Here is a 16,827-nt window from a genome sequence, read left to right as displayed (position 1 = left end):
TATTAACTTACTCAACACGTACGGGTAGTTTATTGTGTCAATTCACATTTGCTGCTCAGACTTTTTGTTTTTCTTTTTTTTTTCTATGTATATTACACTTAGAATTTTATTAACATTACTGGCATTTTATATGCCTATGTTTTATATTTTATTATTTTTCTGCTTTTTTTACAGTCAAACCAACAATTATTCAGACACAAGATATAATTTTTGATATTTTTATAGTGGGTGCAGGACACTATAATTCATTTATGTAAATGAGCATAGCAAAATAAAGTAAGCTATGACATATTATACCCAAAAAATCTTCATACAGTGGACTAGCAGTAAAAATTTGGGAGGTAAAATTGGATTTGACACTTTGACCTAACCATGTTTTGTTGAATACCTTTATATCAAAGTTACCTGACATTATCAAGATGAATTTGTTCTGACACAGTTTAACTCTACGTTCTTGCCATATTACCATTTTCTAATCTATAGCGAATAAACTGTGATAACGTGAGAAATTTTGAAGGCGTCTGAATACATTTTTGTTTATTTAGGAACACTTATTGTAAAATAAGCATGTTAAAGTACTACGAGAAACAGAAAGGGAGTATTATCAGGGCGTACCATTTACTATTCTTATAGCGCCGCCACATGGCTAGAATCTGCAAATGCATTTGCATAAAACAAACCATTACTAAGTTTATTGGTGGAGCTTGTATAAAAATATTTTGCTCTTCAAATATGAGTGAACTGATTTAGAAATGTTAGGCGATTTTTTAGACTACATTGTTATTATATTTGCTTTCATTGTGGTCAACGCACTTTACAGCTGTTACGCCACGCAAGTCTGTGCGACATCTAAAACATGACATTAAACACTGTGCAAACACTTTGTGGGAATCGCTGTGGTTACAGTGGACAAACGCATTTATGGGTCTTCTCGGAGGAGCTGTTCGTGGTCCTGAAACATTCTTGATATTTTTGCATTTTTTATTTGATACTAAAGCTAAGCATATAGGCTTAAACGTGCTGTTTAATAGCTATATCAAGTTAACAAAGCATGCAAACGGACAAGGAGTTATTACCTTCTGTTTTCTCTTCAGATAATGACTGGTCAGTCCAAATATTATATCGGTATCCAAAATGAGAGTATCAAGTTCCACAGGTGGTTCCCTCTGCTGTAGTATATTCCCTGAATCTTGTGGTGAATCATGTAAAGCCATGGGAAACCTCTTGTTTGAGCTGTGTTGTCATCTGGGTGCTATACAGACAATTTCTAATTACCAACACACGCCGCTTAATGAAACCACGTGAAAGAGCACCAAAATGAGACCAAAGACTGGCGACTTTTTAAAAGAAAATGTTATCCTTGAGAAGCTTCTGAGTATGTTTAACCACCTCCATCCTTTGCGCATGGAGATGCGCGAACACACCTGGTAGTCCAAATGAAAACCATGTGGATCGATTCAAAGCGTCGCTGGTGTCTCCGCCTCCTCCTCCTCTCTCTCTCTCTCTCTTCATTCTTAAAAGACTTGTATGAATTATCACGTCTCACAACACAACATCAATTTAACCTGTTAGGCTACCATTATTGTATTTAATTTGTAATGCTGTGTAGCCTATACGCAGCCATCTCGTTTTGTCATAGGGCATTCCAATAGTCTCTCATATTTGTGTAAAATATTTTTTTCATTGGCAGGTTAATACGATGTGTATTTGCTTAAATAATGTCTGACCTTTGCAGGACTTTATCTCATTAATGCCTCCCTGCAACTATAGCTAAAACGTCATATGAGTCTTCTGGGGGTTAAAATTTACATTGTATGGGATTATTGGGGTCCGAGCTTTTTAATCCATGTTGAAGTGATTTATATCATGTCCAGTGGTCCCTTGAGTCTCACAGACATGAACTGCATCTTAAACACAGCGTCCCAAGGGAACTCCTCAGCTGTTTTCATGCCTGTGTAATCTCGCCTTGTTCCCATTAATGGAATCATCATCTTCATCTCTGATAAATATCTCCTTGAAACTCTTCAAGTCGTTTCTGAACGTCTCAACCGTGAAATTCAACAGTTCTGAGTAAACGCAAAAACTGTGTAAAAGTACACTCTTTTTCTTTGTGGTGAAATAAGGTTCTTCAGATTATAAAAAGGTAGGAAAGAGATGGTTCTTTAAAGAACCTTTGACTGAATGGTTCTTTGTGGGACCAAAAATGGTTCTTCCATTGCATCGCTGTGAAGAACGTATTAAAGCACCTTTATTTTTAAGAGTGTAGGGGTTTTACTTACCCACCCAATATTTTCCTCCAAAATGTATGAAATGCAGGCTAAATAATAGGCTAACTTCTAAAAACGTTAATAGTTAAGCTTAAAACAATCAAGAGTTACCGCAGCACATAGCACACAATACAAAAATAAGGTGTACTTAAGGTTGGCGAAAAGAAGCTACAGTGCGTTACCAAAGACAATCACTCAAATTACTGTTTTGTAACAAAATAACAAAGAACAGTTTTAGGTTTCATTTTGAATTAAGTTTATTATTTTCAGTCAAAATACAAAACATTACATGTAAAGCTATACAATCAGACATTTAACACAGAGCAATGACAGCAAGAGAGAGTAAATAGGCCAGCAACGCAGTCATCATACAGTTAATTTAACAAACCTGCTTTTAACAAAGTAACAAGCCCGACTCTGCGATGAATTTTCCATCGTCTGATCAAGTGGTCCTGAACATTTCACAATTATAAAATGAACTGTTGAACTGTTGAGAACCACTCGGCCAAAGAGGAAGCCACAGGTTACCGACGAAAACAGCGTAGGGTGAACACCATAGATCCGGGATCTTTCGATACCTGCTTGGAAAAAGTAACACTGATTGAGATGATTCGCTTTTTTTAAGGTCATCTTTCCACACAGACGAACTGCACATCTCTTGCCAAAAGCACGGTGCTTTTATAGAGAGCAAACGGATGGGGTCTCACTCAGGGCGGCGTGGAATGATGATCCTGCCGGTTGGACTCGTCAGAGAGGTTATTACCAATGCGTGGGTTAGTTCACCCTAAACCTGCCTGCTAGACCGGTTATGAGTGAGCGAGCGAGCACACCTTTCCTTCTAAGAAAACCCCACTTTTCGAGTTTACTTAAACGATTGAAATGACCAATTTGCTGATCTGAGTGTCTCCATTTTACCTGTTTACTCACAAATATCTTATATTATGAATTTAATGTAATGAGTAGTTAGTAGTAGTGAAGCATACATGCATTTCAGATGAGTTTAGGCTGTTTTGAACCACGGCAGTCACTTGATAACAGATATAAACTGTAATTTACTAACTAACTAAAAATCTATCTATCTATCTATCTATCTATCTATCTATCATACACACACACACATATTTTATATACATCACAAATTACAATGATTGGTATTATATTTTCAGCCCAGTTTACTCAACTTTATTCATAAACAACAGACTTCATGTGTACTCTTAAAAGTAAAGTTTCCTAAATTAGTTTTTCGATGCCATAGAAGACCCATTTTTGTTCCCAAAAGAACTGAAAATATAAATAGATTAAAAAATAATAAAATGTATACAAATTTATATATACACACGGTACACAGTTAAAAAAAAAAAAAAAAAAAAAAAAAAAGGTCAGTTTATATGCATATACACTGCCATTCAAAAGTCTGGGATCAGTAAGATTGTTTGTTGTTTTTTAAAGAAGTCTCTTATGCTCATCAAGGCTGCATTTATTTGAATACAGAAAAAACAGTAATGTTAAATATTATTGCAATTTAAAATACCAGCTTTCTATTTTAATGTACTTTAAAATATAATTTTTCCTGTGATGCAAACATGAATTTTTAGCATTACTCTAGAATTCAGTGTCACATCATCCTTTAGAAATCATTTGAAACTAATAAAACTTTGTTTATTTGTGGAACCTGTGATACTTTTTTTCAGGATTTTTTTGATGAATAAAAAGTTAAAACGAACAGCATTTATTCAAAATAGAAATCTTTTCTAACAATATAAGTCACTTTGAATCAATTTAACACATCTTTGCTGAATAAAAGTATTATTTTTAAAAAAGAAAGATTTTTTTTACTGACCCCAAAGTTTTCAACAGTGTATATTGTTACAAAAGATTATTATTGTTTTAAATAAATGCTGTTCTTTTTAACTTTTTATTCATCAAAGAATCCTGAAAAAAAGTTAAATCAAAATAAGAGAACACATATAGAGCACACTTTAGGAAAATTATATGGAGAGAAAAATACTATTCTTTTAAATTTACATAAACATAATACATTTAAAACATGTTAAAGCACTAATTCCTTTCTTGAAAGCCTGCATTGCAATTTGCTTGACAAACGCGTTTCGTCATATTATGAATAAGAGAGAAAAAATTCAACGAGAGCTTAAAAATACTCTGCCTATTGAGATGCATGAATAGACTTAAAATAGCATTCGCCTTAATGTTCAGCTTTAAGAGTTTAAAGCTGATGTCACTGTATTCTTTAAAAAAGGATTCACTCTGGGTTCAGAAAAACATATGAATGCCATTCCACAGGATATACTTGTAAAGATGCCATCCTGTAACATGCGAAGTCTAATCAGAGACTGTTGTCTACAAGGCAGACCTGTTCTTTGAGGTCACAGTGAAACTTAACTAACTGCTCGCATTCCTCTGCTTTCAGAAGAATAGATGTGATGGCCATAGTGTGAGAGGGTATTTTTAAGATTTAGCACAAAATCATACTTGTTAGACTTGTAAAAATGTTTAAAATATAACATTAAACATGCAATTTATCATTTACTGATTCACAATCTAAAATCTGTTGTATGAAGCTAAGTGCAAAACAACAATAAATCTTACATATGAACTAAAGTATTGAAAGCTATATTTTAAAACACTGTGTGTGCGGTCCTGGTACAGTAAGGATACACTCTTAAAAATAAAAGTTCTTTATTAGCATTGATGGTTCCATGAAGAATCTTTAACATCCATGGAAGCTTTCAAATGCAGAAAAGGTTCTTTATAGTGGAAGAAGGTTATTTAGAATTTTCAAATGTTCCTCAAAATGGTTCTTTTAAGAACTCTTCACTGGAGGGAACTCTTCTGGAGGAACCAAAAGTGGTTCTTCTGTGGCATCACACCCTTTTTTAAAAACACCCTTTTTAGAGCCTTTATTTTTAAGAGTGAGTAATTCCAGTAAATTTGGACTTTGTGGGGGACATTTTTTGGTCCCCATGAGGGAAACAGTTTATAAATCATTTGAATTAAGTGTTTGAAAATCTAAAATAGCAGAAGGTTTTGTGTGAGGGCTAAGTTTATGATAAGGGGATACAAAATACAGTTTGTACTGTATAAAATCCATTACGGCTATTGAATGTCCCCTCAAAAAATGAACCAATATATTTGTATGTGTGTGTGTGTGTGTGTGCACTTGCATGTGACAGAAGCTCACAGTGATGTCCATGTTTGGCTAAACTTGCTTGTGCGGTAGAGCTAGTTCCGGTGGTAGCATCAGATCACATTTCTTTGTTTGTTTTTTGAGATGTGCACGGAGAGAAAAAAAAATGTTTGCAGGTCAAGTATTTACCTACAGTGTAGTGTGTAACATATGTTGCTTTACATTTCTATGAGATCAAGCCACATAACACAAATAATTCACTGAAGCTCATCTCCTGTAGCCCATTGGAGTGTCCTGACAGACCCAGGCTGACCCTGCTAGAAACTTAAACAAAAGTCTACATTGTCTATTCTCAAAGTACTGTATGCATGTATAGTTTTCTTGTGCTGCTAACAACCATATAATATTAAACGGCAAACCGGTAAAAACGAATCGCAAATGACATAAATGCTGTATCTATGAAATCATCATTTGGCCAGCAGAGAAATGGGAGGGAGATGAATGGAATGCTGTCTGTACTGAACTCAACAATAGCTCCTCCGCATTCTTCTTCTGAGAGAGGCACTGTGACATTTTTAGCCTCTGTGACAGATCAGTAACCAAGCTCTTTTATGTGTAAACTAAAGGTTTGGATTGTTACTGACATAACCCATGTCCTAACCCATATATGTAGTTACAAATTGCTTTGAATTAGTTATGAAAGCTTGTAGACTGAGGAAAATATAAATGCATTTGTGACTCTGGACCACAAGACCAGTCATAAGGATCAATTTTTTGAAACTGAGATTTATACATTATCTGAAAGCTGAATGAATAAGCTTTCCATTGATTTATGGTTTGTTAGGATAGGACAATATTTGAAAATCTGAGGGTACAAAAAAATCAAAATGTTGAGAAAATCGTCCTTTAAAGTTGTCCAAATGAAGTTCTTAGCAATAAATATTATTTAATTACAAAATTAAGTTTTGATATATTTACAGTAGAAAATTGACAAAATATCTTCATGAAACAAGATCACACTGTAAAAAAACAATTTGCTGAGTCAACATAAAATAATTTGTTACCTGGCTGCCTTCAAATTTTAAGTTCAGTCAACTCAAACAAAAGTTTATTCAACTTGAAATGTTAAATTATACTAAGTGACAACTTAGATATTTGAGTTGATTCAACTTAAAATTTGAAGGCAGTTGGGTTACTTACCAATCTGTTAAGTTTAGCAAACACAAATATCTACGTTGTTACTTAGTACGACTTAAAATCTCAAGTTGACTAAACTTATTTGAGTTGACTGAACTTAACATTTTAAGGCAGCAGGATAACATATTTTTTTATAGCTGACTCAACAAATTGTGTTTTTTACAGTGTAAAGATTTTTGGCATAAAAGAAAAATCGTTCATTTAGAACCATACGACCTAAGACTGGTGACATATTTAAATGAATATGTAAGTGTCACTTTTTTTGTTGTTGTTGTTGTTGTTGTTTATAAAGTTTTTTGTAATTTGACTGATTTTGAGAAAAATGCATTTGCCTTTTTCAAAATACCACATGAAATTATTAATGTGACAATCAGTGTTGAGTGAGGGTTCATGATTATAAGCATGATAGTGAGTATTCACATTTACTTGTTTCGCTGCAACTGACTAACACATAACTCATTGTGACAAGCTAATCACAGATCACAAACCCATGTTAGAAAGCCATTATTGAGCTTTAGCACCCAAACACAGACTATTAACATCGTGCATTACTGCTCCTTATAATCACATTGATTTGGTTTATTTATTTCTCTGACTTTATTTTAATTTAATGCTTACAGGTTTAATAAATTCCCTCCTGTGTGAATGATATCAGAGTGGGTGGTCATGCACTAGTAGGTCTGGTTAAAGAAATAAAATGGACGTTATTTTTTATTCCGATTTTTTCTCCATTTAATATATGTCACTTATAGTAACAAACAAGTTTAGAATTGCAGAAGTCTCTCTGGGCCGAATTGGTCTGTTACTCTATATTAGGAAAGCTGCTATCAGGGGGCAGTGATGTGACTCTGAATGTGCCTTGGGTGTAATTAGCCCTCTTTTTGTTTTCGTACAGTGTGCACTTTACCACTTGTGTGCCTGATATGATCTGACAACAGCAAAATAAACGTATACTTTTAAAGAGCATTTAAAGAAAATATTTCCCAGTGGTACTTGACTAATTTGTTTGGCTGGATGAAAGGTTGTTGATGAGGTCCAGAAAGAAGAGTCTGGTGTATTGAGCGTCTTTAGAGAATGACCTAGACTTATTCAACCTCTTTAATTAACAACAGAAATCATTTTGCTGAGTCATCAGGATGTTTTACGCATATAAAACCATATAAAGAAATAACAGAAATGTTCTGTCAGGTTTTTAATATTTAAAAAAAAAAATTATAATAATGTCATGTTAAATTTTATAAATTTTATAATGTTTACATGTATAATCAATACATGTAGATTATTAAAATTTAAATTTTGTCCATTGAACATCACACTAAATTTGTATGAAATGCTAAATGTTTATGTAGATATCACAACATTTTGGACGATTTCGTTTAAATTATTACTGTTTTTAAAATTTTAAGCAAGCATTAGATGACTTTACAATAAGGTTCATTAGTTAACATTAGTCAACATGAACTAAGAATGAACAATACTTCTACAGCATTTATTAATCTTAGATAATGTTAATTTTAGCATTTACTAATGTATTATTAAAATCACAAGTTGCTTTTGTTAACATTAGTTAATGCACTGTGAACTAAGATGAACAAACAATGAATGACTGTATTTTTATGAACTAAAATGAACAAAGATGAATAAATAGTTGGATAAAATTTATTGTTCATTGTTCGTTCATGTTAGTTAATACATTAATGTTAACAAATTATACCTTATTGTAGAGTGTTACCGGTTACTTTAATATATTAATAATAATATTAACATACATTTATGAATATATAGTAAAATATTCATTTAAGTCATCCTCAGGCCCCCATAAAGTTAGTTGAGGCCCCCTAGTGGGTTGAAAACATTTAACCATTTTGTATCACTAGTTTTTATGACAATTTAAACATAAAATGAGAGTAGAGATTTTACTTTTAATAAACAAATATAAAAACATATTTAAATGCTGGTCCAAATTATTTACAAAAGAGTGCCTTGATTTAAAGGAATAGTTCACCCAAAAATGACAATTATGTCATTAACTACACACCCTCATGTCAATCCAACCCATAAGACCTTTGTACGCCTTCAGAAGTCAAATTAATATATTTTTGATGAAATACGCTTTCGTCCTACCATGCTTAAGGTCCAAAAAGGTACACTGTAAAAAATAAAAAACACAATTTGTTGAGTCAGCTTAAAATAATTTGTTACCCTGCTGCCTTAAAATTTTAAGTTCAGTCAACTAAAATAAGTTTAGTCAACTTGAAACGTTAAGTTGTACTAAGTAACAAAATTTTAAGTTGATTCAACTCAAATATCCAAGTTGTCACTTAGTATAATTTAACATTCCAGGTTGAATAAACAAATCAACAATCAACAAATTGTTTTTTACAGTGTACCAAGAACATCGACAAAATAGTCCACGTGACATCAGTGGTTCAACCATAATTTTATGAAGCTGCAAGAATACTTTTGGTATTAATAAATAACTAAAATAGCTTTATTCAACAATTTTTCTCCTCCACTTCACCCTAGCATCATTCTGGAGAGTACTACAATGCAAGGCGCAGCATATGCGTACAGCGCAACATGCATGCATTGTTTACGCTGATATCACATGGACTATTTTGGACTATTTTGTCAAAGTTCTTGGCACCTTTCTAAACCTTTAACCTGGCAGGATTATGCTGTCTATGGAGGGTCAGAGAGCTCTTGGATTTTATCAAAAAAAATCTTAATTTGTGTTCCGAAGACGAACATTGGTCTTACAGGTTTGGAACGACATGAGGGTGAGTAGGCCTACGCACCAAACGTATAATCTCAACATATCTTATGTGAGGCCTAGCCAAGCCATCACTGCCATAAGTGTAAAAGGCCCTGTTTTAAACAAACAGGCCTGTGTCATAAAAAAACCCCAAGGTGTTTGACATCAGTTCGGATCAGTAAACAAACAGCAGCTGAAATTTGTCCCTCGACAAGGCCACGCAAGACCTGTCAAACATGGTTCTCTCGGGGGTCTGACATGATTTATTTCACCTTTAAAAATGGCTTTCCACTCTCTAAGTCAGATTTGACTTGACGACTTAGCATGAACGCGCAGACTCTCTCCACAAACGCCACGGTTTCTCTTATTCAACTTTCTGTCGACTTCTCTGAACCTGGACACTACTTCCTATATGCTTACCACATCATATTCGCCACAAGTGCGGTTCTGCTGTCAGGATCGGTAGTCGTCGGAATCTTAAAAACGAAGCACCTCCGAGTTCAAAACAGATTTGTGTTTATGCTGAGCACAAGCATGTGTGACGTTGTCACGGGCCTATCTCTATATTACTCAACTCTTTTTGACGTTCAAGAGGGATACCCATCCAGAAACGGAACGTATAATATTTTACCGTCTTTTCTCGGTGTGAACCTTTTAACGTTTATGTTTTCTCAGTTTGATAGATACTGCGCTGTGTGTTATCCTTTCTACTACAAGCGCTTCGTGTCGCGCTCCCTTGTCATAGGCGTCTGTTCGTACTGCTGGTTCCACACTTGTGCTCTGTTTCAGCTTGTGGTGAATTTAATTCCAGTTACACTAGCTAAGAAGGTATACGCCTTCAGCATTGCCACTTTACAGATTGTCGTGTTGACCAATGTGGTGATGACGATTAAATTGTTCTTCGTTGCCAGACATCAAGTTAAACGGGACCCTCCAAGTGCGGAGAGGGACAGCAAGGTAGAGTCCTTAAAGATTATAATTGTCGTCGTAATTACTTTTTTAATTTTCTGGTACCCCGCATTTGTAAACATAGTCGTAAAGCAAATTTCTAATTACGGCATTTATTTTCAAAACGACGGCACGAACCCTTTTTTAATATTGGCCCGTTTCAATGCACTGTCTACTTCGGCGCTATACGTTTGGGGAAGTCCGGCGTTACGCATCGCTGTGTGGCGCATCGGTTGGTACAAGATCTTGCCAAAGTGCACAAGAAGGTGACTGATACGTTAAAACTTTAAGATCATAAGTTGATTTTAAGCGTACTAACACACTCTCATTCTCCTCCTTTCTGCTTTCTCCTTTCATCCACACAGAATTAATGTTCACAACGGAGAAAAGAAGACAACAGAGAAGCCAGAAGTCCAAAGACAGTAACCTACACTACCAGTCAAAAGTTGTTTTTTTTTTTTTTTTTTGTTTAAATTTTTAGAAGTCTCTTCTGCTCACCAAGCCTGGATTTATTTGATCATACATTTATTTGTAAATATAGTAAATATTTTTACATTTTAAAATAACTGCTTTCTATTTGAATATATTATAAAATGTAATTTATTCTGTTGATCAAAGCTACATTGTCAGCATCTTTACTCCAGTCTTCAGTGCATGATCATTCAGAAATCTGCTGATTTGCTGTTAAAGAAACATTTATTATTGTTATTATTATTAGCAATATTTAAAACAGTTGAGTACTTTTTTTCAGGATTCTTTGATGAATAGAAAGATCCAAAGATCAGCATTTATCTGAAATAAACAAGCTTTTGTAACATTATAAACTATAACGTAACTATATCAAAAGCTTGGGGAAAACAAAGAAATGATAGAAATTAGTACTTGTATTTAGCAAGGATGTTTTAAATTGATCAAAAGTGATGACAAAAGATTTCTATTTCAGATAAATGCTGTTCTTCTTAACTTTCTGTTCATCGAAGAAGCCTGAAAAAATTCTACTCAGTTGTTTTTAACATAATAATACATGTTTTTTTAGCTGCAAATCAGAAAATTATAATGATTTCTAAAGGATCATGTGACTGGAGTAATGATGCTAAAAATTCAGCTTTGAAATCACAGGAATAAATGACATTTTAAAATATATTAAAATAAAAAATAGTTATTTTAAATAATACAAATAAATCAAGATTGTACTGTTTTTGCTGTACTTTGGATCAGATAAATGCAGGCTTGGTGAGCAGAAGAGACTTTAAAAAACATTAAAAATATTACTGTTCAAAAACTTCTGACTGGTATTGTGCTTAAAAACGTTTTTCATTTCTGAGAACTTTGAATTAACAGTAATGGAAAAAATATCTGAAACTGTGAAAACAGAGTAAAATTGAGTAAAAAAGGCCTAATTATGATTTGAACAGTAATTGTGTAATTGTATTTTTTATAATTTGCTGTATGTAATATAATATTTTCTGCTGCATTAATTTCTGAATAAACAAGTTAATCAACCTTCATTATTTTTGACCCAATGATGTAGTTAATGTTTGTAATCTTTAGTTTATACGTGTAATTGTATGGTATCACCATAAGATAAATATGGCATTAACAGTCACAATCACATTATGTTTTTAACACAAATCGATCAAAAACATAAGAAAATAACCAAAATTCCATTTTTTCAAAATTTATTTGGAATAATAAAAAACCTAGACTTAAATTTTCTGTTTTGCTGAAACCTAAGGAATTAGGTGGGGCTTCACTCCCTAATTTCCAGCTATATTTCTGGTCCGCTCAGATTAAAAATATGATAAATTGGTTTCTTAACAGGACAGATTCACAGTGGTTAGGGATCGAATCTACAAGATGTTTTCCAAATTTGTTAAATACTTTACCATTTATTTACAATGTGCACAAACTTGAATCAGTCCTAAGCATTTTTACAGTATCAAACACACTTTTAGCTTGGAAAGATGTGTTGAAGTATTTGAGTATCCCACTCACTCTATCTTTAAAATCTCCTATTTCACTCAACCCTGACCTACCCCCTGCTATTCAGAGTATTGGCTTTCGCTCATGGAGACTGAGAGGAATTTTGGATTTAGATCAATTGTTTGATAATGGCGTTTTGAAATCTTTTCAGTTGCTAAAACAGGAATTTAACTTACCCAGTAATGATTTTTATAAATTTTTGCAACTGCGGCATTTTTTGGAATTCATTCTAAAGAACGAAGGAATACGTTTTGATCTTTCTGATATAGAGAAGCAATTGTTTTCTTCTCCTGCTCTCAAAAAGAAAATCTCTGTCTTTTACAGTATGTTATACAATGTGGGAACTTCTTCTTTTGATTCTTTGAAAGTAATATGGGAGAAAGATTTCGAAACTAATTTTAGTGATGAAGAGTGGCTGTCGATCTGTTCTGGGGTTTTCTTCAGAAATGCTTCGATATCAAACCATGAGCAGAGTTTTAAGTTCATCTACAGGACTTATCTAACACCAGTCCGTCTTCACAAAATCTTTCCTAACGTTTCTCAGTATTGTTTTAAATGCAAATCTAATATTGGTACTGTGATGCATGTGTTCTGGGACTGTGACATGATTAAAACTTACTGGAAGGAAATACACAAAATGGTTCAGAAGATTATTGGAAAATCTTTTGAATTATCTCCAAGTATTTATCTCTTGAACAGTAAATTTGAATTGCATCTTAATCATAGCCTAGAACTTGTGTTACATCTCTGTTCTTTTTTGGCAAGAAAATGTATACTTTTGTTGTGGTCCACTCCTCATATTCCTTCTACCACTATGTGGTTAAATCAAATCACCACTTTTCTACCCTTAGAAAAACTGACCTGTGACTTGCGACAGAGATCTGACGATTTCTGGCGCATCTGGTCCCCACTTTGGGACTTCCTTGAGAATGTACGCTAATTGTGTTCTTTCTTTTTTTTTTTTTTTTTTTTTTTTTTTTTTTTTATTTATTTTATTTTATTCATTTGTTTGATCATTTTATTTAATTATCGCTTTTTTCTTTGGTGCTATTGCCCTTCACTGTGCTCTTTAAGCATAAGCTGATGGATCATTGTATGTTGGACGATTATGTTTGCTGATATAAGACACCTACTGTATTGTATTGATTTGTTTTTGTAAAATGCAAAAATGCAATAAAAAAAAAGAAAAAAAAAAAAAAAAAAAAAAAAAATAACCAAAACTTACATAAATTTAGCTGTGTAACTATTTTTTCAGCCACTTGGTGGTGACAGAGACAATAAAACAGCAAATCCATACACAGTAGATGGTGTGACGAACGCTTGGTTGCACCAGCATGTCTAGAATTCAGTACAGCTTTACATAATACATTTGAAAACAAAAATAAATGGTACTGCTTATTATTATTTGGGATGTATGTGGTGCTATAACATAGGAAACTAATAATCAGCAAGAATAGAATTCCAGTTGCATTTCAAAAAAGTACCACAATAAAACTAAGAGTTTTAACCACTTTTCAATTTATTTATAAATAAGATATTATAAAGGACCCAGCAATCAATGATTTTGTCAATCTAGTATGTGTTGGTTAAAACCAAAAGATTGGAATAAACTCTGCACCTACTGTATAGGTAAGAAAATAAAGACAGCATAAAATTATTTAGTTTTATTTCTGATTATAATTTTTTCCCATGTACAGTAGAGCCCGTATAGTTTCTATATGTGAAGCAGACCTTACATTTTACATCTGAGTAAACTTGAGCTGCGACATCTGCTCAAAGACAGCGTCCTCATTTACGCTTTACTGACTCTCCTAAATGCACAGCTGCCTTCTCAAGAGAATGAGACACAACACAATATCTCACAGGCAGTGTCTTCATATGTAAAAATATGAGGGAATAAAAAGATAAGCTTGGCTTAATGAGAATTCTGTAAGGATGCTGTCTAAAGAACAATTGAGACTATTTACTACTCTGGTATCAACCGTGTATATGTTTCCATGATCGTTTATTTAAACATGAACATAGCTAAAAACTAAGACACAGATCTAATGTTTTATAAAAATATGTTTATTCTGAGGGTTTAATACTGCTCTCAGAAACTGGTTCATGCAGTGTAAATGGACTACATGAGAGATGTTCGTTTAAATCATGGCGTTCCTGTTGTAAGAACTCCTCTGTAAAGGATGACCTAGCAGGAGCTCCTTCTCTTGAACAAGACTGTCCAGCAGCTCCTGCTGCCGGTGGTTATGGTAAACCTTCAGGAAGGCTAGTACCGTTAGACCCAACCAGCATAACCAGGCCGACCAAAGGCCAAACTGTAAAACCAAGAACATTTTGACATTAGTGTCACATATTACAGAGACTTTGTGCAAGAGACTCATTAAATATATACTGGAAAATTTGTAAGGTTTTATGATGGATGTTTACCTGTGCAATGGCAAACTGGTCATAAAAGGAGTTGTTGTCAACACCAAGCTCTAAATCTGTGTCTTGAAGATCCTCACAACTGCCAAATGAAATAAACCAAATTTAGAGCAATTGTAAGTTTATTACCTTGAAATATCAGTTTCTAAACTGGATTTTGAAGCAGAATGGGTACAAATTGGCACTTTGCTAGGGGGCTCCAGTGAGATACAGTGCAGCACTTCTGCTTGTGTGATATTGCTTGATTCTTATTTAAAATAGTTTAAAACTGTTTACCTGCTTGGCATGGCCCCATTTTCAGTGACAGCATCACACCATGCACTGAAGCCAACACTGGAGATGGTCCCAGCCACAAACACCACAAATACCACCAACAGGCACAGGAGCAGATTCAGGAATGCATGGAAAAGAGAGCTGCAAAGAGATGTAAAGACATAAAATAAACTTTAATAACATTTACTGATTGCAATGCAGTGTGGTGTACTGTAAGTGTATGAGGGGTTGCCTACTCGTCGTGGCCTTTGCAGAGGAAGAAAAAGGTCCGCCACGCCTGTACAGCGGAGAGGATGAGAGACACGATGCCCACGAAAGTGATGAAGCGGCAGGATGACTCCGGTCCCCATTCTTCAACTATAAAGCGCTGTTTCCCCATCGTCATGTTCTCATTTTGCCACATTCCCTCAGTAAACAACAGGCATTTCCCCTGGAAGTCATCGCTGTTTTCAGAAAGCGGCACAACGGCGATGAAACCGAAAAGAAACGCTAAAAAATAAAGGATGCACTGGCCAAAGAGAAAATTATCGACGGCCATCGTTCCCGGCGACTGCATTCGGCTACTGCGCATGACGGGGAATGTTGAACTATGTCTGCATCATGTTATTGGACGACGACAAAAATGTCACTACTGCATACACAGCATCTTTGAACATTTTGTACGTTTTGACTGCAATGATAGCATAAACGGTTGCAAACTCTGTAAGGGAGAACTACAAATATTCCATGTTCAGTTAAGTATAATGGACGTCTTATTGAATATGTTTTTACATGAACGCAAAAAACAATTCCGACGTTTAATTTTTCACATTTCATAGCCATTCAGCTAAAAAAAAAAGGAGAGAAAAGAGAGAGACAGAGGGGTTAAGCATTATTCTCACGTTCTGAGATTTCGTTTGACCCCAGAACAAAACAAAATTGTCAAGTACTTACAAATTCCAGTGTCAAAATATGTAAACTTGTACAGTAAGTCTCTTTGAGGAGTCTTGGTTCCTCCCTCATATCTAAAAATTTTAGGGAGTTTGTCCTTGTTGGGTTGAACTAACCCAATTATACGAGTTGACCAGGTACATGTTTTGGGGTGGTGGGACTTATTTCACAAATGTTCACAATATAAATGTTAATTATTTATCAAAATAAGAGGGATCGTGTTTTTTTTTTTAATTTAGTACTGACCTGAATAAGATATTTCACATAAAAGGCATTTACATATAGTCCAAAAGGGAAAATAATAGTTACATTTATAAAAATGACCCTGATCAAAAGTTTACATACATGTGATTGTTAATACTGTGTTGTTACCTGAATGATCCACAGCTATGTTTTTTTGTTTGGTGATAGTTGTTCATGAGTCCCGTTTGTCTTGAACAGTTAAACTGCCCGCTGTTCTTCAGAAAAATCCTTCAGCATTTTTGTGTATTTGAGCCCTTTCCAACAATGACTGTATGATTTTGAGATCCATCTTTTCACACTAACTCATATGCAACTATTACAGAAGGTTCAAATGCTCACTGATGCTCCAGAAGGGTGCTAACTTTTGAACAGAATGAAGATGTGTACATTTTTCTTATTTTGCCTAAATATCTTTCTTTTTTTTTTCATTTAGTACTGCCCTTCAGAAGCACTCATTGTTGGAACCCTGTTAGCACACGTACATCACAGAGACATCTATTTAACGTCTGCATTTACATCTGGACAGCACATTTTAGAGTGTTTGCTCTTCTGCTATACGTCTGCTACACGTCTAGGACGTTTCCTATCAAATGTCAAATAGATGTCTTTAAGATGTTTATGATTTAAAATGTATGTAAAACTGACATCATACAGACGTCTAT

General features: G+C 34.2%; 2 protein-coding genes across 2 annotated transcripts; one reads left to right on the top strand and one right to left on the bottom strand.

Moving 5' to 3' along the window:
* The first annotated feature begins 9,688 nt into the window (after positions 1–9,688).
* LOC127183153 (uncharacterized) lies at positions 9,689–10,582 on the top strand. Its single transcript, XM_051138999.1, has one exon. It carries the CDS (start codon positions 9,689–9,691, stop codon positions 10,580–10,582), a length of 894 nt encoding a protein of 297 aa, XP_050994956.1.
* Positions 10,583–13,806: 3,224 nt separating this feature from the next.
* tmem179aa (transmembrane protein 179a, genome duplicate A) lies at positions 13,807–15,815 on the bottom strand. Its single transcript, XM_051138341.1, has 4 exons — positions 15,229–15,815; positions 14,996–15,133; positions 14,723–14,801; positions 13,807–14,610 (listed from the first exon to the last, which is right to left on the bottom strand). The coding sequence occupies exons 1-4, from the start codon at positions 15,561–15,563 to the stop codon at positions 14,437–14,439; spliced, it is 726 nt and encodes a 241-aa protein (XP_050994298.1). The 5' UTR covers positions 15,564–15,815; the 3' UTR covers positions 13,807–14,436.
* Between the last annotated feature and the right edge of the window lie 1,012 nt (positions 15,816–16,827).

Source organism: Labeo rohita, chromosome 20 (genome assembly GCF_022985175.1).
Source record: "Labeo rohita strain BAU-BD-2019 chromosome 20, IGBB_LRoh.1.0, whole genome shotgun sequence".
NCBI lineage: Eukaryota > Metazoa > Chordata > Actinopteri > Cypriniformes > Cyprinidae > Labeo > Labeo rohita.
Note: the sequence above shows the minus strand (reverse complement) of the source record. Positions and strands in the feature narration are given on the sequence as shown.